The 22507-nt window shown below is 54.4% G+C and overlaps 5 protein-coding genes across 5 annotated transcripts; all 5 read left to right on the plus strand.

The window, feature by feature from the left end:
* Positions 1 to 2856: 2856 nt before the first annotated feature.
* NIT4 (Bifunctional nitrilase/nitrile hydratase NIT4) lies at positions 2857 to 4277 on the plus strand (the record flags this gene model as incomplete). The annotated part of the gene is made up of 8 exons (XM_036646477.1): positions 2857 to 2996; positions 3063 to 3133; positions 3186 to 3379; positions 3426 to 3526; positions 3579 to 3632; positions 3702 to 4020; positions 4096 to 4139; positions 4226 to 4277. The coding sequence occupies 8 exons, from the start codon at positions 2857 to 2859 to the stop codon at positions 4275 to 4277; spliced, it is 975 nt and encodes a 324-aa protein (XP_036488515.1).
* Positions 4278 to 6766: 2489 nt separating this feature from the next.
* CGCS363_v014629 (uncharacterized protein) lies at positions 6767 to 9424 on the plus strand (the record flags this gene model as incomplete). The annotated part of the gene is made up of 10 exons (XM_036646478.1): positions 6767 to 6855; positions 6992 to 7037; positions 7106 to 7256; positions 7311 to 7515; positions 7566 to 8124; positions 8178 to 8186; positions 8267 to 8335; positions 8384 to 8616; positions 8690 to 9309; positions 9372 to 9424. The coding sequence occupies 10 exons, from the start codon at positions 6767 to 6769 to the stop codon at positions 9422 to 9424; spliced, it is 2034 nt and encodes a 677-aa protein (XP_036488514.1).
* A 482-nt stretch (positions 9425 to 9906) lies between these two features.
* Positions 9907 to 11511, plus strand: cysD-0 (Homocysteine synthase; the record flags this gene model as incomplete). The annotated part of the gene is made up of 4 exons (XM_036646479.1): positions 9907 to 9941; positions 9997 to 10112; positions 10164 to 11083; positions 11137 to 11511. The coding sequence occupies 4 exons, from the start codon at positions 9907 to 9909 to the stop codon at positions 11509 to 11511; spliced, it is 1446 nt and encodes a 481-aa protein (XP_036487987.1).
* Positions 11512 to 11956: 445 nt separating this feature from the next.
* CGCS363_v014631 (uncharacterized protein) lies at positions 11957 to 12637 on the plus strand (the record flags this gene model as incomplete). The annotated part of the gene is made up of 1 exon (XM_036646480.1): positions 11957 to 12637. The coding sequence occupies one exon, from the start codon at positions 11957 to 11959 to the stop codon at positions 12635 to 12637; it is 681 nt and encodes a 226-aa protein (XP_036487988.1).
* A 786-nt stretch (positions 12638 to 13423) lies between these two features.
* Positions 13424 to 14302, plus strand: CGCS363_v014632 (uncharacterized protein; the record flags this gene model as incomplete). Its single annotated transcript, XM_036646481.1, has 2 exons — positions 13424 to 13526; positions 13584 to 14302. 2 exons carry the CDS (start codon positions 13424 to 13426, stop codon positions 14300 to 14302), a joined length of 822 nt encoding a protein of 273 aa, XP_036487989.1.
* Positions 14303 to 22507: the final 8205 nt, after the last annotated feature.

Below are 22507 nucleotides of genomic sequence, written 5' to 3' on the forward strand. Positions count from 1 at the left end.
TTTGATTTGCTGGCGCAAATATCTCGCCCGTCAACGCTCAAAGTCCGAAACTCTGCCAATCACAGCATGGTGCCCAATTTCCCTGTCTCCAATATTCTCGGTTCGTCCCGAGGATTGACAGGGGAACTTGCAGGTGTCTCCAAGGTTCTTCAGGCTGGGTTCCGAATCTACAGCACTGTTGCCAGGTGCAGAGACAGCTCGTTCCAGGCTCAGCGAAGCGATCAAGATAACACTGCGACATCTGTCGTAATACGGTTGCATTCTCATGCACGGCCGTTGACAGGTGCGACACAGAGTGTCAATCGCCGTAAGCGAGATTCGGCTCAGTGCCGATGACATAGGTTGTCTTTTGGTGAAGATACCCTCCATGATGCGGAGGTTGGGCATCCGCCGGGCGCAGATTGAGCGCAGCATTGGACCAGACTACCCGATTCCGCCTATGGGTCGTTCAGAAAAGAATGGCTTGTTTCAGTCAACACGCGAATTCTGCGGCGGCGGCGATGGCGTCCAATGCCCCCAATGTTTTATCCCGTCGGTCGTCGGACTTGTCGGGATTTGAACCGCGCCAACGATGCCTTTCTTCGGAATTTCGATTATACATACTTCCACTCTTGACAACGGCGATCGAATTAGGAATAGTGTGATAGATGTTATGTCTCTGAAAAGTTTCCACAGAAATCAACCAATGCGAGGCAGTATCCGCATGGACTCCCGAGCTGTGTCATTCGCTGGTATTGCCTGTTTCTGCGCTGCGATGAAAGACCTAGGCAGCAATGACACCCCGTTTGATCATCTACCAATCGTCAACTTCCCCAGTCAAGCTCACTGCCAGTGGATCGAAACTCTCTTGTTTGAGGCCGTCCTCTACCTGCCCCACTGCGGCGTACAAGTGCGGTAGCTCTGCCCTCAACTTAGTCTGGATCAAGTCATCAAGCTGGTCGAACTCGAGTAGAAAGCCGTCATGACCATCTGACGACTTGAGCACAGAGAGCGACGCGTCAGGCAAGCATGCTGCGAGCCTTTCTTGCTGCTCGGGCAAGAACAAAGCGTCCGTTTCAACCCCAATGACCATAGCTCTGGGTGGAACCTTCGACAAAACCTCCATCAGAGCTCTGTCCCCAGTTTCTTCTGTTCGTCCAAAAGCCACATCGTGAGAGTCCATCTTGTTTGTGATATGCAGGTAACAATTGGCATCGAATCTACCGATAAACTTCTCGCCTTGGTAGTGCAAATAGCCTTGGGCTGAGAATGACAGATCTTTGTTACGTGTACTGTACCGCTTTCCGTCTGCAGACAAAGGACTAATTGCCGGTCCATCAGTCCGTGGCAAGTCCAGTGGTGGCTCTGTGGATTTGGATTGGCGAGGAGGCTTTCTTCCAAAACGGTTGTCAAAGCTCGCAGAGGAGCGATAAGTCAACATTGCGATCATGCGTGCTGCTGCCAGTCCGGCCGAGGGTTGCCCCTCGGGAGTTGGTTCATAGTAACCGTCATTGAACTTGGGGTCCGCATATATGCACTGTCGCTGCGTTTCGGCCCAAGATATACCCCAAGCAGAATGGTCGGCAGCCGTGGCTATAGGAATGATGTGTTTGACAAAGCCAGGTGGTGTACAGAGCGGCCACTCAAGTGTCGTCATGCCCCCCATCGAGCCGCCTATTACGGCAGCAACCGACTTGACACCAAGAGCATCAAGAACGAGTTTGTGGGCTCGGACATCGTCGCGGACTGTCGTCTGGGGGAAGTCGCTTGCGTATCGCTCTCCGTTCGGATTTTTGGTCAAAGGCGATGCGCTTCCATATGGGGAACCAAATACATTGCCGCAGAAAATGAAGAAGTGGCGGGGATCGAAAGCCTTCCCTGGGCCGATGAGAGAACTCCACCAGTCGCTGACGTCGCTGCTCCCCGTCAGAGCATGGCAAATGACTAGAACATTATCTCGCTCTTTGTTCAGCTTTCCCCAAGTCTTGTACGCCACGGGGCATTCGTAGAGGATCTCGCCTGAGTCTAGCGGGAAGCTCGGGATGATGGCGAAGTTCTGATTGCGGATGAGGCGAGTGTAGAAGTTATCCGAGTTTGGACTTGCATTAACGACTATTTCCGGGGTATTAGTCGAACAGAGTCCACAGGCCGAACGCCGAACAACTTACGCAGAGCCATATCGTAGATTTGGTGTAGTGTCAGGAAATCACTCCGGTGAGCAAGAAGGAAAGACCACGCGAGATTGCTGAAAGTGCCGACGGCTTCGATCACTTGCTGAATGTATCGAGCTGACGGGAGTGTCCAGACCAGCTCTTGTTGGTGGATAGGATCAGTGTAGACACCAGCTGATTGAAAAGAACGGTGTTATGGAACAATACCAGCCCAAGAGTCTTGATGAGGAACCAAAATAGCGAACACCGTCATGTATGAGGACTCCCCGAGATATCGAAATAATCCCGCCTCACTCCCCCGCAAAGTTTCATCATCTCCTTTGGTGACGATCGTTTGCATATGGACCAACCTCGCGTACTGGTATCTTCTCTTTGTCAGTAGAACACAAGATGTCGCGTCTGCATCAGCCCCGTTATCGCCGGGGTTTGAAGGCATCCCGGGATTTGAGCCACAACACCGACGCCCCAGACCGTGTGTCTTCGGGAATCGCATCCTGCCGGCGTACGCCGCAATTAGATGGATTCTCCGCTCATCTCGAATGATTGTGAGGCCATCCTATGAGGACCATGGATGCAATCGATCGCTTTGAGCAGGTTGTCATGACTCAACAAAAGACTCGCGTGGGGAAGAGCTTGAAAAACCGCCACTGGTTGCACTTTGACTGTGCGATCGGTAGCCATCCAAGCTTTTGCCTCACACCTGACCATGGCATCCACTCGTCCAATTGTCAAAGTCGCAGCCGTCCAGGCTGCTCCCGTTTCCTTCGATCTCGAAAAGAGCCTCGAGAAGCTGAGTAAGCTTACGGCGGAAGCCGCAGCGGCTGGTGCCGACCTCGTGGTGTTTCCGTAAGTACACAGTACCTATGCAAGAGCTTCGGTTTGGGTAACAAGATCGGTTGTGCGTGTGTGTAGTGAAGGATTCTTGTCCGCTTATCCTTGGAGATATGCTTTCGATGCCACGATTGGCGCACGGGAGCCTCGAGGTAATCTTGACGCCGCCCTTGGTCTCTGAAGTCCGATGTTGATCTCGAGTAGGGCGCCAATGGTTTGCAAGGTACTTTGATTCGGCCATTGAAGTTCCTTCGCCTGCATTCGACATATTGTCCGAGACAGCTCGGAAGCACAATGTCCTACTGCATGTTGGCGTTATCGAAAAGGCAGGTGGCACGCTTTACTGCACCGCGGTTCTTCTTGACCGGGAAGGCAAGTTGGTGTACAAGCATCGCAAGGTACTCATATTCAGCCCCTGTTGTGCGACTCTACTGATCACTGCAGCTGATCCCAACGGCTGCCGAGCGGCTGGTCTGGGGGCGAGGTTCTGGCGATGGCTTGCAGGTCCAGCAAACTGATATCGGCAAGGTCGGAAGCCTGATCTGGTTGGTCGATCAAGTGACAAGCTCAGTGACAAACAAGCTGATGCAGAAGCAGTTGGGAGAACTACATGCCGGCTGCGCGTATGGCGTTGTACCAACAGGGCATCGAGTGAGTGGCGGTTTGAGGAGCCGAGATAACGACTTGTTCGGAACATTGTCACTGACGAACGCGACTCAGGATTTACGTCGCGCCCAATGCCGATGATTTGCCCGCATGGACAGCATCGATGCAGCACATTGCCAAAGAAGGACGTTGTTTTGTTGTGTCAGTCAACTCTGTGTGCAAGGTTTCAGACTTTCCGTCCGACTATCCGCCGTTTACGGCCGAGCACCCCGACCGGCGGCCGGACGGAGGGCAGTGGGAACCGGAAGACATTGTCAACCACGGAGGGTCCTGCATCGTCGGGCCGCTTGGAACGATGCTTGCCGAGCCTGTGTGGGACAAGGAGGAAATAGTCTATGCCGACTTGAGAATGGCAGATATCACAGAGTCCAGGGTATGCCGTCCATTAGGAGCTTGGTGTCGCTCCTAGTCAGTCGGTCGCATGCCATGTGCTAACAGCGTTTGACAGCTTGACTTTGACCCGGTCGGCAGTTATTCTCGGCCAGATGTATTGTGAGTCAATCACACCCGACGCAGGGGACGACAGGGCCGGAGGACGGTCTGGATGTGCGTCGATCAAAAGCTGACAGGCGGTCTAGTTCGTTGACGGTCAACACCAAGGCTGGAATCAACGTGGCATTTAGCAGCTGAGGCGGCGTCCCGAGCGTGGCTGCGGGCGCTGAGAAGTATGCGTGGGGGGTGTTTTTGTTTGCGCTGGAGGCGGGGTTTTGTGCGGAGAGACCGGGATGGTTTGGGCTGGAGATTTATGGGACCTGACTCGGAGGTCGCATGTCTGGGCATGTCTGGCGGCGGCGTCGAGCTTCGGAGGTTGGCGGAGTCGCGTGGGATCGGAATGGCTTGGTGGCATCGAGGTTCGAGAAGCTTTGCACGACGTCCATGCGAGCTTGGCCCGACGAGTTGTGATGCACAACGTTCGGTGGCCGGTGTGTCGTGCATGGCGTAGGAGAGCCTGTGTCTGCGCCTGTGCGTGGAAGCCTCGTGGTGTTTCTCGGGTGGCTTCTCGAATCCGTCTTCTTGGTCTGATGGTGTCAGGCAGAGAGAACCTGCTGTCCGTGTCGAGGAACCGAGGACCATCGACTCGTTGTTGAGTCGAGAGATGGGATGGCACTTGCAGGTCGAGCATATGACTTTTTTCTCCAGAAGCAAACTTTGGGTGGCCAACGTGTTCGTGAAGCAGACATGGCTGGGAAATCTTAAATGCAGGCCTCGGTGCTGACAGAGAAGAAACCAGTCATCAAAGACGGTGGCCCTGCGATGCTGCGTGTAGATGAATCGTCCGCCCCAGCATCGAAGCATCCATGGAGGTGATGGCTCGGGATGTTGATTCCGATCCTAGCTCCTGCTTCCTGTGTCTTGCCGTCCGTAGTAGCTGCTGTTTATGCAAGCACAACTGGTGCCGGGTGGCCTGACTCTGCTTGGCATCGTGAAAGTTTGCGAATGTTTGGGCAAGAGGCAAGAGAGAGGCCAGATGGCAATGGTCACTTTGACTGCCAAATTGGGAGTCGCGATTTCTAAGAAAGCACCAAATTGAAGGTGCGACTTACCTTACCTTAGGGGTCGGAAGCAGCTAGGCAAGACACAACGGCAGCCAGAGGCAGGTACGGGCCGGCACGGTCAGGGCAGGCGGACCTTCCGCCGGGCGGCAGTAGCAGTCGAGGTAACCCACAGGGCAGCGGCGACTGCACCTGAGTTCCAACGAGCAAGTTCCTGGAACATCATCCCATTGGGACACACCAAAACACCCGCCCCGTTGAAGCCCTCGGTTTCTAGGCCGTGCCAGTTCGGAAACTTTGCTGTGCTGCATCCCTGTCAAAGGCCGAGGCGGGCACTGGCAACACTGTGCGCAAGTTTTCTCACTGGGGAAGACCAGACGTGCCAGAACGACGGCACCACCGTTGCGATTGGACAACTTTCTCGGCTAACCACGATCTGCCCCACACTAGCCCACCGTTATCCCGGGGGAAGCTGCTTCCATTTCCACGTCCACAGGCTGTACGTACCTTTGTACCTTCTCCATCTCAACTCCCGAGCATGGAGTCGTGGTCGCAGCCAGCAGGCGCGTCAGAAAAAGCAGGACCTGGCCCGGCCTGGCCTGCGGGAGGAGGCAGCAGTGAGGAGAGGGACGCAAAAAAAAGGACAGGGCCAACAAAAGAAAAAAAAAAAAAAAATTCCCTCGAAATTCTCTCTCCCAACCCCTGCTCATGCGCTGCAAGCTCTGGCTACTGCCACGACGACGATCGAACCACCCATCCGTCATTGCCTCTTCGTCCCTACCTAGCCTAGGTGCCTACCCTACCCTGAAGGTACCTTGGTCCCTGCCTCGCCCATCTCTATGGCGGCAGGTACATCTCTTTTTCCCCCCTCCACTCCACTCCACTCCAGGTCTCCTCCTGCCGGCGTTGGGTCGGTCTTCTTTTCTTTGCCCACCTCACCCTGCTGCTGCACCTGCACTCGGTGCACTCACTGGCCGCCCTGCGACTCGCCTTCTCATTACAAATCTGGCCGGGTCGCCGCATTTTGCCCCTCCGCCTGCCGAAGCGAGTCGATCTGAAGCACCACCATCTGCAACTGCCCTTGAACTTCACCCGCGCCCGCTACCCGCACCACGCTCCCAGCAAGCACCAAGCACCAAGCACCCGCACCAACCGCTCCTCCTGCTGCACCAGCTGACGACACCAGCCGCTGCGTCTCCCAACAGCTGTCGGTCGCCCTTCAGTAACAGTCCCAGGCACAGACAAGCCAAACAGACAGAGACAAACGTGAACGGCACCACTGGCCCTCCTCCGTCTCTCGCCTCCTTTCCCCGTCCAACGTTCGCTACTCGTCTCCCGGCTCGGCCGTTGCTGACCTCGCCGTACCTGGCTCCACGTCCTCTCTCCATCGAATTTATTACGTTTGCTTTCCCCGCTGTTGGCAGACCACGAGCCCCATCCAACCATCCCGCACACCCCGATCAACCAACTTGGACATCGCCGCTGCCCGCTCCGTGACAGACCCCGATCGGCCCGGAAGGATTCTTGCTGCGCCTGCTCTTCGTAGCCGCGCCTCACCGTCGTTGGCCTTCATTCATTGACCTGTTCATCTTACATGTCGAAACCTCTCACCTGGCCATGACCACAATGACCGAAGCTGTAGTACCGCCAATTCCCGCTGCCGCGGCAAAGAAGAAGTTTGCGACCCCTCCTGTTAAGATTGCTTGCCTCTCCTGGTAAGTCGCCCTCTCCCAAGCCAAGCGCCAACTGTCCCTTCCGGATGAGTATGCGGCGCAGCAGAGCATGCTGCCGTTGCCAACGGGCATGGCGGTCTTTGCGATGGTCAAGCAACCGTGGCTCACATAGGAACAGCCGAGCTTCACGAACACGATGCGATGGAGCAAGCCCTTGTGCCAGTGTAAGCATTTGCTGTTCCCAGTCTCAGGATTTGCTGTAAATGAAAACCGTCTTGTTAACATGAAGCAGTGTAAGAGCCGAGGGCGCGACTGCGTCTACAAACCGAGCAGAAGAGGAGGCGCTCGTGTGAGGCGGAAACCGCGGCCGGTTGATGAACTGGCCCAGCAGAACCCGGGCTTCAATGGCGACATGCCCGTCGATGAAGCCACTCCTCAAGACCGTGAGTCGTCATGCTTGTAATTGTGACCGAGTAGACCTCTGACTGTAGCCGTAGCCATATCCCTCCAGAACTACATCGACCCTGGAGCAGGCCTGAAGCAGCTTCAAGACTTTTTCCAGGACAGCGATTTCATCTTTGACACCTTGTTCATGTCTGGCGTCCCGGGAAGCACCAGCGGCGAAAGCGCATCGGAAGCCTCTTTCAACTTTCCCACTCCCCCGGTTCCTGTCGCTAGGACATACAAGAGCGACCAAGCCATGTAAGTCCTGTTGAATGACTTGAAAATACCAGCAGCTCACAATCTCACAGTCTGGATGCCTACTACATCTTCATTCATCCATTCTTTCCGATTCTCCCTCCGCCCAGCGGTCTGCCCATCGACCAGGCTGTGCCGCATTTCCAGAATGACACGGAGACATTCCAGGACGAGTACCAGCCCTCAACCCCGGTCAGCTTGGCTATATCCGCCATCTTGGCTCTGATTCCATGCGCCAACGACACCAACCACTTAAGCAAGGAGTCGGTCGTTTTCAGACGTCGATACGCCCAGTACCTGGCACAATGCGCAGTCGAGAGCATCGAAATCGAGTCCGAAATCCCCGACTCATCCATCGAGCCACCAAAGGCCCTGAACGAATCGCCAGATGATTTTCCCCGGCAGCAATTCCACCCTGGTGTGCCATTGGAGCTGGAAAGCGTCATCGCGTTGGACATTCTGAGCGTCTACGAGTATGCACAGAGAGGCAACTTGAAGAAGATGCAAGCGAGGGCGGGCCAGGCACTGGTATCCGCCATGTCCCTAGGAATCCACGCCTGCACCGAGGACGACATTTTCGCCGAGGCTCGACGAAGAGTCTGGTGGATGACGGTGCGTTTTGCTGATCTAGATCTTGTGTATTTTGCTAACGCGGCATCTGGCAGTATATCTGTGTATGTCAAGGGTCCATCGTCAGTAATACTGTGTGTAATCCCCCTTCATCCCACTTGAAGCACTTACTGACGCTGTGGAGGAGCCGACCTTTTCAGTGTTTACGCCGAGCTACACGACCAAGTACCCGACCATCCAATCAGACCCTGAGGTATGTAGTCAACGTGCCTCTTTGGGACCAAAACTCACCATTTGGCAGGCCTTTGCCGTGTATATTCAGGCCCAGCAGGCCATCCTGTCGGCAACACAGTTCGTGATTGAATTGAACAAGACGGTCAAGAGTGGTGGCGACATGACGCGCATCTACGCGAGGATGAAGGAGATGGAGCAATACTTGGAGCCCCTCAACACGGTTGCAGATTCGTGGATACTGCAATCCACCACGACGACGCCACTCGATCCCACTGAGGAGATCCTTTCCCGGTCTCTCAGGTGCATGGCTCGGATCAAGCTGAACAGGCGAGTATCTCCTATCAAACTCCGAGCAACTGCTGACCACCAACAGCGCGCGGATCAAGATCCACCGTTACTGTGCCTTCTTTGACATGCCCGTGTTTTCAGGAAAGCACTGCGACTTGAAGTCCAAGGCCGACAATGACAACGGTATCGAGCCCAAGTCGTGGCCTTCGTGCTCCTGTAGCACGATGATGACCCTACCTTCGCCGCCAGTGACTAGCTCAAATGGAACGGCCTCGCCACCATACTCGGGAAAGAGATCTCCTCAGTCGGACCACTCACCCAATGGGAGCCCGCTGGCGACTTTTCCTTTCAGCAGCCACCAGTCGGCTAAGATTTGCCTCAAAGCGGCTATCAACATTGCTAATTCGTTCGACGACTTGCCATACCCGAACCCCTTTGGCCAGCTCTGCCCTGCGCCGTGTTATCTGGCGCCCACGTCGACGATTGTGTGCCCTAGGACCATGCCTTCCTTCGCTTGCTGCGCCATGCAGTGCGCGTATGCATTGCTGATGGTCAATCACAAAACAAAGGCCATGTATCCCGAGAATGCCCTGACAACCCCGATGGTGGAGAGCTTGCTTTTGCGCCTGCAGACGGGCTTGGCCTCCATCTCCGCGACGCTTGAAAACTATGCTACGGCCTTTGAGGCCCTCGGCGGGATGCGCGGTGAGACAAACCCCTTGCAATCTATCTATCGGTAACCTGCACATGCTAATTTCCTCCTGCAGACCAAATTCGCAGTGTTATCGAACCCACCATGATGTTCGATCCCACGGTCTAGGAAACGGCCGAAACGACCTGACCTGCGGTCGCCCATTCGCTTCCGGTCTCCTTGCAGGGAGCCTGCATATCGCCTGCATCTCGCGTCCACGCGTGACGGCATCCCACGGCATCTCAATGGGATCTGGGCGCGGGCTCTGAGTGGGTCTCGGGAATATCTGTACGAAAAGGGGGGCATCGCGGGGTTTGCTCGTTTATCAGCAAAGGCCGGCGATCGATCAACCCCCCGTTGCACGACGACGCAATGCAATGCTATGCGATCTGGGTATCATGCTGGAGGGGTATCGAACGATTGAAACGAAATGATGGAGTTGCTTCAAGGGCGTTTTGGGAGCATTTAAGATATTGGGCTTTGCCTGAGACGTTTGCCTGTATTGGAGCAAAAGTTTCAACGATTTAGGAGTTGAACCGGGACTCAAAGCGACGACTTAGACTATTATTACCCCTCTCAATCATTCCTTACTTTTTTCTCGTCCGTTCAAGATGCCTGTCTCTGGCTCTCTGAGTAACGTCGATTGGTGAGGATCCCGGCCGGCTTTTGGGCCTTCAAAAACTGACACATTGGCCGAACAGGGAGCCGGATTTCGCCACGCTCGCCGTCCACGGTGGCCAAGAGCCGGATCCCGTCAACGGTTCAAGAGCGGTCCCTCTGTATCAGACAGCCGCCTACAACTTTTCCGATGCTGCCGGTGAGGACTTGGTGTGTCACGGTGACACAAGGCACGGCTAACGAGTAGCAGATGGCGCCAGCAAGTTTGCATGGAGCAAAGATGGGTACGTCTACACGCGCATGGGCAACCCGACCAACAGCGTCTTCGAGTCACGCATGGCGATGCTCGAGGGCGGCGTCGGTGCCGTGGCCGCCGCCTCGGGCCACGCCGCGCAGTTCATGGCCCTCACGAATTGCTGTGAGCCAGGCCAGAACTTTGTGAGCACCAGCTGGCTGTACGGCGGCACCTACAACCAGTTCCGAGTATACATGAAGAAGTTCCATATCGACGTCAAGTGGGTTGTGGGCAACGAGCCTGCTGACATTGACGCGGCCATCGACGAGAACACGCGGTGCGTCTACATCGAGACTATCAGCAACCCGAAGCACAGCGTGCCCGATATCAAGGCGATTGCGGACGTCGCACACAAGCATGGCATCCCGCTCATCGTCGACAACACGTTCGGCATGGGCGGCTACCTGTGCCAGCCCATCAGGCAGGGCGCTGACATTGTCACGCACTCCTGCACCAAGTGGATCGGCGGCCACGGCACGTCCATGGGAGGCATCGTCATTGACGGCGGCCACTTTGACTGGAGCGCCTCGGGTAAGTTCCCAGGATTTACGGAGCCGGCGGACGGATACCACGGGCTGAAGTTCTGGGACACATATGGATACAAGGCTCTCTCAGCCAAGGTTCGCATGGACAGCATGCGCGACTTGGGACCCTGCATGAGTCCCTTCAACGCGTGGCTCTTCCTGCAAGGACTCGAGACTCTCGCCCTTCGAGGACAACGGCACGCAGAGAACACACAAAAGCTGGCCGAGTGGCTTGAGGCGCATCCCAGCGTCAACTGGGTGCTCTACCCCGGCCTCAAGTCGCATCCCGATTACGAGTACACCAAGAAGGTCTTCACCAACGGTGCAGGCGGTGTCTTGACCTTTGGCGTCGTAGGTTTACTTCCGCATCTATATTCCTGGGCCTCAGCTTACCACCCCGCCAGGCCGGCAACATCGACCAAGTGCGCGCCGTCGTCGATAACCTCAAGCTGTGCTCGCACCTCGCCAACGTTGGCGACGCCAAAACGCTCATCATTCACCCGTGGGTGACGACGCACCAGCAGCTGCCCGACGAGGAAAAGATCAAGGGCGGCGTGACGCCGGACCTCATCCGCGTGTCGGTCGGCATCGAGGGCTTCGAGGACATCAAGAAGGACTTTGAGCAGGCTTTCGCGGCGGCCGGGCTGCCGGCGGCGGTGAAGACGGGCGGGGACCCGTTCGCGGCGGCGCTGAACCTCGTGTCGGGCGGGTTCATGGGGAAGAGCTCAACGGGGGCGCCGAGGCCCGGGACGGATGGTACGGTGCAGGTTAGCGCTTGAGATGGGGTGGCGTAGCATACAGGGAAGCGAACTTTTTTGAAAGCATCTAGTGTCGTTTTGGTGGCAGCGTCCAGAAATAAAGTATTTTCAATTTTGCCTATGCCCAAGAGAAGAGGAGCCCCCACGTCTGTATCTGCGTCCGGCCCTCCCCTGGGATCTCAGACATTGAGATGCGTGTCATCGGCGGAGCTGTCGTGCAGCAAGGTGCCGGTTCTGATGCTACCCCTCCCGCGTGGGGCGAGCAGAGAGACAGAAAGAGCTTAATCGCACCTCATTTTCGATGAACCTTGACGGTGCTCATCTAAGAGCGAATGGAAACAACCTTGTGGGTGGGATGGAAGTTTGGAGCTATTAAAAGGCTTCTCCCGCTGGTTTCACTGCAAACCATCAGATGACATCAGCGCAAACAAAAAAGGGACGACCCCTCACGATATCAGAAGCAAATATGCCTCCTGCAAACCACAACACCGGTGCTCTAGGCACGTTCAGACCCGTTGCCCCGTACATTACTACAACCACTGCGTCGTCGATTGGCAGCAACGCCGTTCGCGAGAGCTCTTACTACGCCCAGGAGGATCGGTGGCCTGCGCCCCGACCGGCAGAAGCTCAAACTGAGGACAATCTCCTCTCCGATTACATCGCCCGTTCTGCCCCGCCGTTCATCGTTATCCGTGTCTCCCGCTCGCCTGTCGCAGCAGAGACATCGAACACTATCCTCACCCCCGACGAGGAGGAAAAGGAAGCAGACGAGGGCAGCAAAGACGGAGACAAAGAAGCGCCAACACATACACCCACCAGGCCGACCACAATGCCGCAGCGCAAGCCGTACGACGGGGGCGGCATCGTGCCCCCGCACATCCGCACGGCCATCGCCGAAAGCAAGAACGCATCCACATCCGCGACGGAGGCCGCAAAGACACCCGGCACCAACCCCGCCGCAAAGGAGATTCGCACGGAGGAGTTTACGCGCAGCGGCTTCGTGCCCGCCTACGTGCTGAAGAACATCGCGACAAGCGAGGCGTCGACGGCTGAGCAGCGCGCGGATGCGCAGCGGACGTTGGATACGGACGAGGCACGGCGGGAGCGTGGGAAGGATCGGGATGCGGACGGGCAGGGGGAGAAGTAATTGCCAGGAGGGCTGATGAGCAGATTGCAGAATTTCAACTTCAAACACTTCCCGACCGCGTTCTAGAAAGACGGTGACATGTTCCGCGTCCAAAAGATGGAATCATGCTGGACCCCTGGAATGCACACCCATCGCGGGGTCCACCGCCAATTTTGGCGCGAATTCGGGTGCTACTGACCAACACCTCGCGCCCATTCGCCCATTGAAAAATGTACGTTTTCCCCCCCGGTCGGATCATTCGACAATCGGGAACCCGCGGCGACAGGGTCAGCACCAGCACAGCCAGCCCGCCCCATTCCGATCTGACGCTGCTTGTGTTGGATGGATGCTGCCATTTTTTTGAAGGGTCGCGTGCACCCCGCCAAAACTTTGTACCTGCGCGGTGGGTCCAACGCCGCCAACTTTCAATGTGTGCTGGACGACTGCTTCCAACTCAGCCCGAAAGGTGGCGCCAGTTGCAAATCAGACCACCATCATTCGGTCCCGCTTCCCTTCCCATTTCCTCCCTGGTGCCATCAGCTCATCGGCGCATTATGACGCCAGCGCGACAAAGCGTAGGGAGTTGTGAGAGTGGTTTTCGCGATGTTCAAATATCGTGTGGTCCCTGACGTCGAGTTTGGGTGAAGAAGTTCCAGAAATCGAAAACAACAGCAGGAGACGCAGCAATTTGGCTTTTTCGGAGATAAGACCGTCGCCGTGACTTACACGAACCATCGCCAACAACACCACGACCCCAAGAACGTCAATCGAATACGATCAAAGAGAAAGTAAAGCAACACCGCCAAAATGGGTCTCATGCGCCACATGAACCACGTCGACCGCGAGGAGCTCTACACAGACCTCGAGGCCCGCATCCGCTACCTCCACAGCTTCCTCGACTTCTCCTCAAGTCCGCCATAACCCCTTTCCCCCCTCCTCCGAAGCCTCCACTAACACCCCGCCGCAGAAGACATCGAAGCCCTGATCTCCGGCGCCAAATACGTCAAAGCCCTCATCCCCGCCGTCGTCAACATCGTCTACCACAAGCTGCTCCAGTACGACATCACCGCGCGCGCCTTCACCACGCGCTCCACCTCCTTCGAGGGCCCCATGGACGAGGTCCCCGACGACAACTCCCCGCAGATCCTGCACCGCAAGATGTTCCTGCGCGCGTACCTCGCCAAGCTGTGCTCCGACCCGAGCAAGATGGAGTTCTGGGAGTACCTCGACAAGGTCGGCATGATGCACGTCGGGCTCGGCCGCGCGCACCCGCTGCATGTGGAGTACATCCACCTCGGCGCGTGTTTGTCGTTTATTCAAGATGTGATGACGGAGGCGATTCTGTCTCATCCGAGGTTGCATATGCAGCGCAAGATTGCGTTAGTGAAGGCGCTGGGGAAGGTGATTTGGATACAGAATGATCTGATGGCGAAGTGGCATGTCAAGGATGGCGCGGAGTTTGAGCGGGAGGGCGGGGAGGAGCCGGTGATTGAGGAGGAGGGGTATCTTCATGGACGGAAGATTTTGGAGAGCGAGAGCGATGAGGAGACGGTCGCGGCGGGGCCGAGGAGCCCGTCGAGGATACCCAGGACCGAGGGCGTGTGTCCGTTTACGGGGATTGCGAAGGGGGTTGAGGGGTTGAAGGTGGATGGGGAGAAGGAGGAGAGGGTTGAGGCTTCGGCGTAGATGAAGGCATGATATGGCGTTTTAGGGATATGCATTGGGCTAGGGTTTGGGATAGAATAATGATTTCATGGTTCATTTCATGTGCCTGGTATTGATACGTCTTAGGCCATGATGCCTGCCAGCATGTCTACTGAAGGATGTGTCTAACATCAGGGCGAAACAGTATACAAAGAAGTGGTACGAAGACAACGCAAACGACGCAGTTGAGAGTGAATATGGTCCTTGGTTTGAAAGCATCACTGGCAAAGCAAGGGATCGCCCATCGAAGCTTCGTGAAAAGTCTGGCTCATCTATCTAAGTAACAAAGCGAAAGTCTTCCAAGCTGTCTGAACTCAAGACAAATCATCTTGTCCAATTAATTCCACCCGCCAATTTTGCCAGCCCAATTCCTCTTGCTGGAAGATCCATGATATTAACGCTTTTGGAAGGCTACGCCATTCTTCCAAGAGGATCTTCGGCCAAAGTCCAGCAGTATCAGAGGTTGCTCTGCTATGCCAACGCACACTTCGGTATCCTAACATTTCCCTCAATGCAAAATCACACCTGAAAGTCCGGGCCCTCTGTCCGACGTCTCTTTCGACCTTGGTGCATCGAGACCTGGCCGAGCACATTCTCCATCGTGCCCCTCAGCTCCTCGAGCTTCGTCTCCAAGTTCTCAGTGTATGCGTCCTTGTCGTGGAACCGCTTCTCCATGTTCGCGGTTGCGGCCACCTTCTCGGCGTACTTCTTTTCCACTTCTTGCATCTCCCTCTTGATCTTTTCGACTTCCAGCGTGGCCTTGGAAATTTTGTCCGAGAAGGTCTCCTCCGATTCCAACATCTTCCACTTTGCCGCCTCCGATTCGGAAGTCAAGTTGGAGATCTTGGCCGTGTACTCGTCGCACTTTCTAGACAGCTCCAGAACTCGCATGCTGTCATCGCGTTCGCGATCTTGTCGCATGCACCTGTCTCTCTTGATGGCATCTAGCTCACGCTGAAGTCCATCTGCCCGGTCCTGCGCTCTGCGGGCGATGTTGCGCTGGACTTCAAGATCCTGGGAAAGCGTCAAGCTGGGCGCATGCTGGGAGAACATCAATGGTTGATGTTGCTGAGAGCTGGTTTTGCTCTGGTCACTGATTGTGCCTTGCCGGAGCTGATTGATGAGCTCGTCCTTTTCGCGAATCTTACTTCTCATTTCGATTATTTCATCTTCGGCTCGGCGACTTTTGTCATTCTTCAGCCTGATCTCCAACTCAAGCTTGCTGATGGTCTGCTTCGCATGGCTCGACTGAGCTTCGTGATTCAGCGCCTTTTCCGTGAGACTGGTAGCGTACTGGTCAACACTTCTCTTGGCATTCTCAAGCCTTACGTTTTGAAACTTGAGTTGTTCAATCTGAGCTACCAGCTCCTTCTGGTCGTTCGTGTTCTTGGTCTTCAGGATTTGAATATTGCGTTCCAAGATCTTGACCTCGGCAGACATTTCCTTGACCTCCTGAAGATTGTCGCTGTTGGCCTCCGTGTTCTTCTTCTCCAAATGCTTGACCCGGTCTCTAAGGGCAATGTTGGTGTTCTGAAGGGCCTGAAGATTCTTCTTGTCTGCAAGGTGGCCTTCCTGGAGTTCCTCGTTTGCCTTTCTTAGGTCTCGGAGACGCCTCTCAAAATCTCCATTGGATCTTCGGCTGTTGTCTTGCACCGCTTGAAGCAACTTGGCGGACCGCTGCTTGTCTTCTTTCAGCAATCTCTTTTCTTCTTTCAGCGAGGCGATCTCTTCTTGCAACTTCGGCCTGGAACTCTCGTCCTCTGAGGTTAGATCGATAGCGTCAATGTCGTTGGCCTTCCTGCGTGCAACATCTTTCCACTTCTTCCTGGATTCCTTCTCCTTCTCGAGCTCACTAGACACCTCCTCGACCAGCCGACGGAGGGCCTCAATCTCCTTCTCAGAATTTTGGCGAAGTACCTCGGCGTCAATTCCAGCCTCTTGAGTTGCATTCTTCTTTGTCTTCTTCTTGTTCTTGCGTTGAAGCGCCAGCACTTCTTGCTCGTAGGCCTTTTGAATGATTCTGAGTCGGGTGGTCTCCCAGGATAGGCGAGGCTTGGCGTGTGCTCTGTCCAGCGCGTTGGACTCCTTGTCGCAACAATGTCGATAGCACTCTCCGCCGCTAGTGACCTGGATCCATCGCAGCTCCGGGGCACCGGGCAGCTCCTCTTCGCTCTCGTTCGGGTGGATGTCGCATGCTCTCGTGATGACGTAGCCATTGCAGCGCGGGTCTTGCTTCTGCTTCGCGGTGATGGTGATGGCGACAATATCCATGATGCGATTGCCGCGGCGCGTGACGTCGATGACAAACTTGTAACCCCCGGATGAGGCGCGGAAGGTGCTTGCGCTGCCGGGATTCATGTGCAGGAAGACGTTGAGGCCATCTTCGGTCGAGGCGGGGAAGGTGTAGTTGGCTGCAATGTGTCGAATGACTGCCTCCCAGCGGGACCAGCAGTCGCTGGTGAGCTTGACGCTCATGATGGTGATGTTGATAGGAAGCCGGCGACGTCGATGGCGATGACAGCAATTACAGATAGGCTGAGAAGGATGCCTGGAAAGGAAAGCTACCGAGGACGTCGTCGCGCTTGTTCAAAAGGGGATGAAGGTATTGCAAAAGGAGTTGAGGAAATAAGAGCCGCTCGGGAGGCCTCTTGCAAGATCTAGTTGGCCGATGCAAAACGAAAGTCAACCTGGTCGAGAAGAAGGCCAACGTCCCGAGAAATTTGCAGTCTGGAAGAATTTTGAGATTCGCTGCCCCGATATGTTGGAAGTTGGAAAGCTGGAGGAAGGGCAGGTGCGAACGAGGCGGTGGTTGCCTGGTGACGGTCAGGTCTGGAGCGGAAGGTGAAGTTGAGCTGAGGTGGAAGCGAAGGCAGAAAACAAGTGGAAACAGGAAGTGCAATTTGCAAGCCTCTGATCCTTGTACGATCTATCTAAACTAACTAGCAGCACGCATGAACCCAACGAAGGGACAATGGAAACGCCAGGATAACAACCGAATTCGATTCCTCATAGTCTTGTTGTTGGTAATCCCACACTCCGGTAACATCTATTATACCAGTCCATCTCAATACTCAAAGTCGGGGCCTTCGGTACGGCGTCTCTTGCGTCCCTGGTAGATCGAGACATGCTTCAGCGCTTTCTCCATAGTTCCTCTCATATTCTCGCCGTGCTCCTCGGCGCCGGCACTGTAGGCTCCTCGGTCCTTGCTAAGCACATTCTCCATTGTTCCTCTGAGGTTCTCAACATGTTCCTCAACACTCTCCAGATAGGATTCCTTGTCTTTGCAGCGACACTTTTCCTTGCTTCCTTCGGTTTTCTGAAGCTCCTCGGCGTGCTTCTTTTTGGCTGAAGCCAGCTCGTCCGTCTTCTCTTTCAAAGCCATTTTCGTTGTGTCAAGGTCGCTCTTCAACTCCTGATATCCGACTTCTTCTTCAATTTGCTCAGTGAGCTGCTCCTCTTGCTTGACGATCTTCTTCGACTTGCCCGCTGAGGCTTTCTCGCTTGACTCCGGGTTTCTCTTCAACCACCGAAATTCGGGCACGGCTTCGAATAGCTCAGCGTAATAGTCCTCGAACTGGTCCGCGAGCTGCTCGTCCAGCTTGGTGCTCTTCTTTGACTTGGCCGCCGAAGCTTTCTCGGTTATCTCCAGTTTGTTTCCGAGCTCGGGAATTCCTTCTGTAGAGTTCTGTTGTGTTTGTTCTTCGACTTTGGTTAGCTGCTGTTCAAGCTTGCGGATTCGCTTGTCTTTGTCCATGATGTTGCGACCAGAGGTAAGACAAAGATTTCGGGACTGGTCTCTGGTCTTCTTGAGTTGTTTGTGAGCCTCTTCAAGCTCGTTGCTGACCTCCAGGACACGATCTCTCGCAAACTCCGTCTCTGTCTCGGCGTTGGAAAGTCGTCCAGTCAGCCGCTTTGCCTTTCCCTCTGCCTCATTGGCCTGGAGCCGGAAGACTTCAATATTCTCCTTCAGCTCAACGTTGGCTAACAGAAGTTGATGATTGAGTTTGATCAATCGCTGATTCTCCGATGCGAGCTGTGCCTTCACCTGCGAGTAACTCTGCTTTGTCGTTGTGATCTCCTCGTCTTTGGCTTGGAGAGCCAGCTTCAACTCGTGAACCTCGTTTTGACTGGTCTGGAGAGATTTGTCATGTTGGGAAAGTAGAGAACGTTGCTCATCGTCCATCTCAGCTGATGAATCCTCGTCCTTCGACTGGTGATCGCGTCGAGGCTGGTTCGCGGCGTCAGGAGAACCCAAGTGTTGCAAATCTTCCACCGCTTTGCCAATCAATGTGATGACCTCGTTGGTGCTGATTTGCTTGTCATCGCCGACTATTTCGTAGTTGTATTTCGATGCTAGCTTCTTGCACAGCGCGTGGAGTTCCGCATTCGATATGGCTTGTGCAACCTTCTTTGCCTTGAGCATTCGCTCTGTTGCGACTGCGACGATCCGCTGTCGCAAAGTGTGTGCCTTTACTGTGGAAGCGAGACCCATCTCACGACAGGCCATCCAAGCCTCTTCGCAGCATTGTGCAGAGATGTTTCCATCCGGTGAAATGTCGAAAACCTCCATTCCAAGGACCAATTCACGATGATCGGCAGCGTTCGGGTGGTCGGCAAATCGGTCCGTGATCACCGTACCACCGAGTAGCTTCGCCTTTCCGTTCGTGGAATGCTTGATGACACTCATAGCAACGACGTCGAAATTGTCGGTGGGAAATTCAACCAAGTCGATGTGAAACAGGCGACTGCCATGTCTGAGTTGAATGGTGTTGTCCATATGGGGAGTGCTGTGGAGAATCTTCTGCAAGGCCTGCGGACCACTGATGGGGAACTTCTCCTCCTCGTTCAAGTAGGCGATGGCAGGCGCCCATCTCTCTGCAACGCCGGGAAGGATGTTGGGAGGCATAGTGACGCTGACTTATTTCTTTGTAGGTGCGATCAAGTGGTAGAAGCTGGAAGATGACTTCGGGATGAAGGAGCCTGGAATTGAGCGAAAGGAAATTAGCTTGGACGGGGAAGGGAGGCAAGTGAACGAGACCATAAACCAAGGATGAATGCAAAGCGAAATTGTCGGCAGCTGGGTCAAAGATGACAGGAGACCAGGCAGACGCGAAAACATTCGCTTCACACCAGGGGAAAGAAAAAAAATGTTGCGTTTTCCGGGCAGCTCTGCGAGTAGTTGCTGAGGAGATTTTCCCAAGGTGCAAGGTGAATGTGAGGTTGACCGAGACGGGGAAGCAAAAGGCAGGCAGGCAAGTCAGCAGAACAATGCAGGAGCGCACTTCAACCGAGCAAAGCAAAAATCCACCATTGGTTCTGATGGTGTCAGTTCGCAGAACAATCGCATTTTCCTAGCAGTGCAGCATCATGGACAATATTTCTTTCTTGTCTACGTAGTCAACACTTATTAATCAAACATCGCCAATCCGTTGATGCTGTCTCTTACGCCGGCTCCCATGTGCAAGAAATGATCTCCCGCTTGCGAGTTCTCCAGCTGCCTCGTGTGATGCCCTTCAACATGAATCATGTTCCTCCGCAATACCCGCATCCTCATCCCTTCCAGCTCTGCCTCAGAGCCACCGACATTGCTACCAAAAGTCAAGGCAACGACAAGCATGGTCCATTCAGAGCATCCCTTTCCCAGACCTGCCACAAAGACTCCATCTGTCACCATCAAGCTTGACCCTGCGCTGACGCAGTCCCATGACGAATATTCGTGAAAGCACCAATTGGCTATCCCATCACTCTTGCTTGACTTCTGCTTCGGAATGTCTGTGACCGCGCCTTCTTCGGCGATGGTTGCTTTGGGGAGTGCCATTTCCATAAGAAGGCGATTCTGTATGCAGGCGCGACATGTTTGCGCTCATGAGACTGTCCAGCTGGCCTTCTAGTTCGTTTACCCGTTCAGTCTTGATCTGGATCGAGGACAGCAGACCTGGGACAACGTTGTTGGATTGGTTGTCCAAGTCCTCCTTGAGTCGCTGAGCATCTTTTGTGCGATGCTCAAGCTGGAGTCTGAGAGACTCGAGCTCTGCTTCCTTGTGACTGATCGCGTCTTGAAGCCTCTTTTCATGAACGTCTGTAGTCTTCTGATGCATTTTTCGATCCATGTTTTTGCGTTCAAGCTTTTTGATCTCCGAACGATGATTCTGCTCCTTTTGTAGTAGTCTCTGGTTTTCCTGTTCCAGAAAGACTTTATCGGTGTCGCGCAATTTGTCAATGGCGGCTTGCTTCATCGCAAGAACGTTGTTCTTTTGCGCAAGCACGCTGTCCTTCTTTCTGATCTCCTCGACGTAATATGCCTGAATGGCTCCCTTTTCCTCCTCATACTTCTCGCGAACCTCCCTTATCTCTCGCTCATGGGAAGAAACTTGCTTTTCGATGTTCATCTTGTCAACCGTCATCTGTTGCAGTGCTTGATCGGCCTTTTCAAGCCTCGTCTCGAATTCTGAGCGCATTTTAGCTTCTTGACTGTCAAAGCTGGCGCGCATCTTCTTCAACTTCTTCTTAAGGTCGTGAACTTGATTCTCGCTGCTGCTGACATTACCCTTCAGCTTCGCCTTGGCTTTGCGCAACTTCTTGACAATGGGGGAGCTCTCAACTTCATCATCGATGACGATGACCTCTGGTCGCTTTCGCTTGTTCGATGCCTCGGCGCGCTGCTGCTGAATCTCTTGTCGGAGAGAGATAATCTCTTGGGCATGCGAATGGCGCAAAGCAGTCCAGCGTGTTGCATTCCAGCTGCGAGTGGGAATGTGCTTAGAATTGTGTCCGATGCATTCTTCTTGGCAGCAGTGTCCCAGGACCCGGCCATCCGAAGACACCTTGTACCATGCTAATTTGCGACCATCAACAACTTTGGCTGCATGCAAGTTTCCATGGACGTCACATGAGCGCGTGATTACCCATCCGTCGCGCTTGGAACCATTCTCTGTCTTGGTGATGATGGTGATTGCGGTAACGTCAATGATCTCGTTACCTGAGCGGATGGTGTCGATCACAAAGCGCCAGTGAGTAGACTCGGTCCTGAATGAACTTCCTTCGCCTCGGTACCATGCGATGAAAGTGTTGAAATTGCGTTCCGTGTCTGCGAAGAAGCCGTAGTCCGCATAGAGCTCAGCGAAGACTGGGTGCCATTTCGCCCAGCACTCCGAGGTGATGTGGATGGGCATGGCGACGGAATGTCGGTGGTTAAGGACTCGCTTGATTGGGGGGTGATGAGGATGGTCGCCTTTTGATAATCAGTCCAAATGCACTCGATCGGACCAGCTCAATTTGATGACTTGCCTTGAGTTGAAAAGCTTTAGAGTGGGGCTGTGCGATATGTCTTGAGGATCAAATTCGTGGCTCGGAGGCGCGTCGAGCGGCGCGCGAATGTAGGTAGATGCGAGAATTGGTGACAAGCTCCGGCGGGAGACGCGTTTGCGGGCAATGCGATGCTGCGGCCGCCAAGTCGAGGTCGGCTCGGATTGGATCGATGAAAGATATCCGGGATATCGGCGAATCTCTGCGAAATTTCCGGTCCTCAATTTCTCGATTGATACAGGTAGAGATTTTCCCAGCACTGAAGTGTTGGTTGTCTCGGAGACGATGATGAGTTGAAAGAAAAGGATGGCGGAGCAGGTGGATCTGCTTTCGTTGAATGAATTGGCAGGCGGAAGGAAGGGCACCTGGTCTTGCCTCATGGAACTTTCAGGTAGCCATGACCTAACTGAATGGGACTTCTCCGATCGAGTGTTGTGAAAGAGTGTTCTGGTATCCTGCTGAATACCCATGGTGTTTAGATCATTCATGAACGCCCCTACCAGGTCGACATAGCATCCAAATAAGACAGCTTTTCAGGCATGTCGGACATGTTTGGTGTCAAATTCATTTTATCAGCAGCTTATTCCATGAGACCCTAGGATTGAGTGTTGGATCAGCCAGACAAAAAGACAACGCCGACAAGTGAACGATTCCCTGACTGAAACCAAGAACGAAGCCTGGATTTGAAAGTGTGAATCTTTCTCATGAAGCACAAGCATACTGGTAGCACAGGAATATCTTAGAAACGCGTCTATAACACTGATGCCGAGCGATCCATGGAAACCGATTGTTGGTTAAGTCTTCGGGTAGCCAATTGCTAGAAATGTTCGCAAGTGCTGCTGATGCGATGGACAACTCCTCTACCCCACGATGCAGATGTGG

Source organism: Colletotrichum siamense, assembly GCF_013390195.1.
Source record: "Colletotrichum siamense strain Cg363 chromosome Unknown KSG_Cg363_contig10, whole genome shotgun sequence".
Lineage (NCBI taxonomy): Eukaryota > Fungi > Ascomycota > Sordariomycetes > Glomerellales > Glomerellaceae > Colletotrichum > Colletotrichum siamense.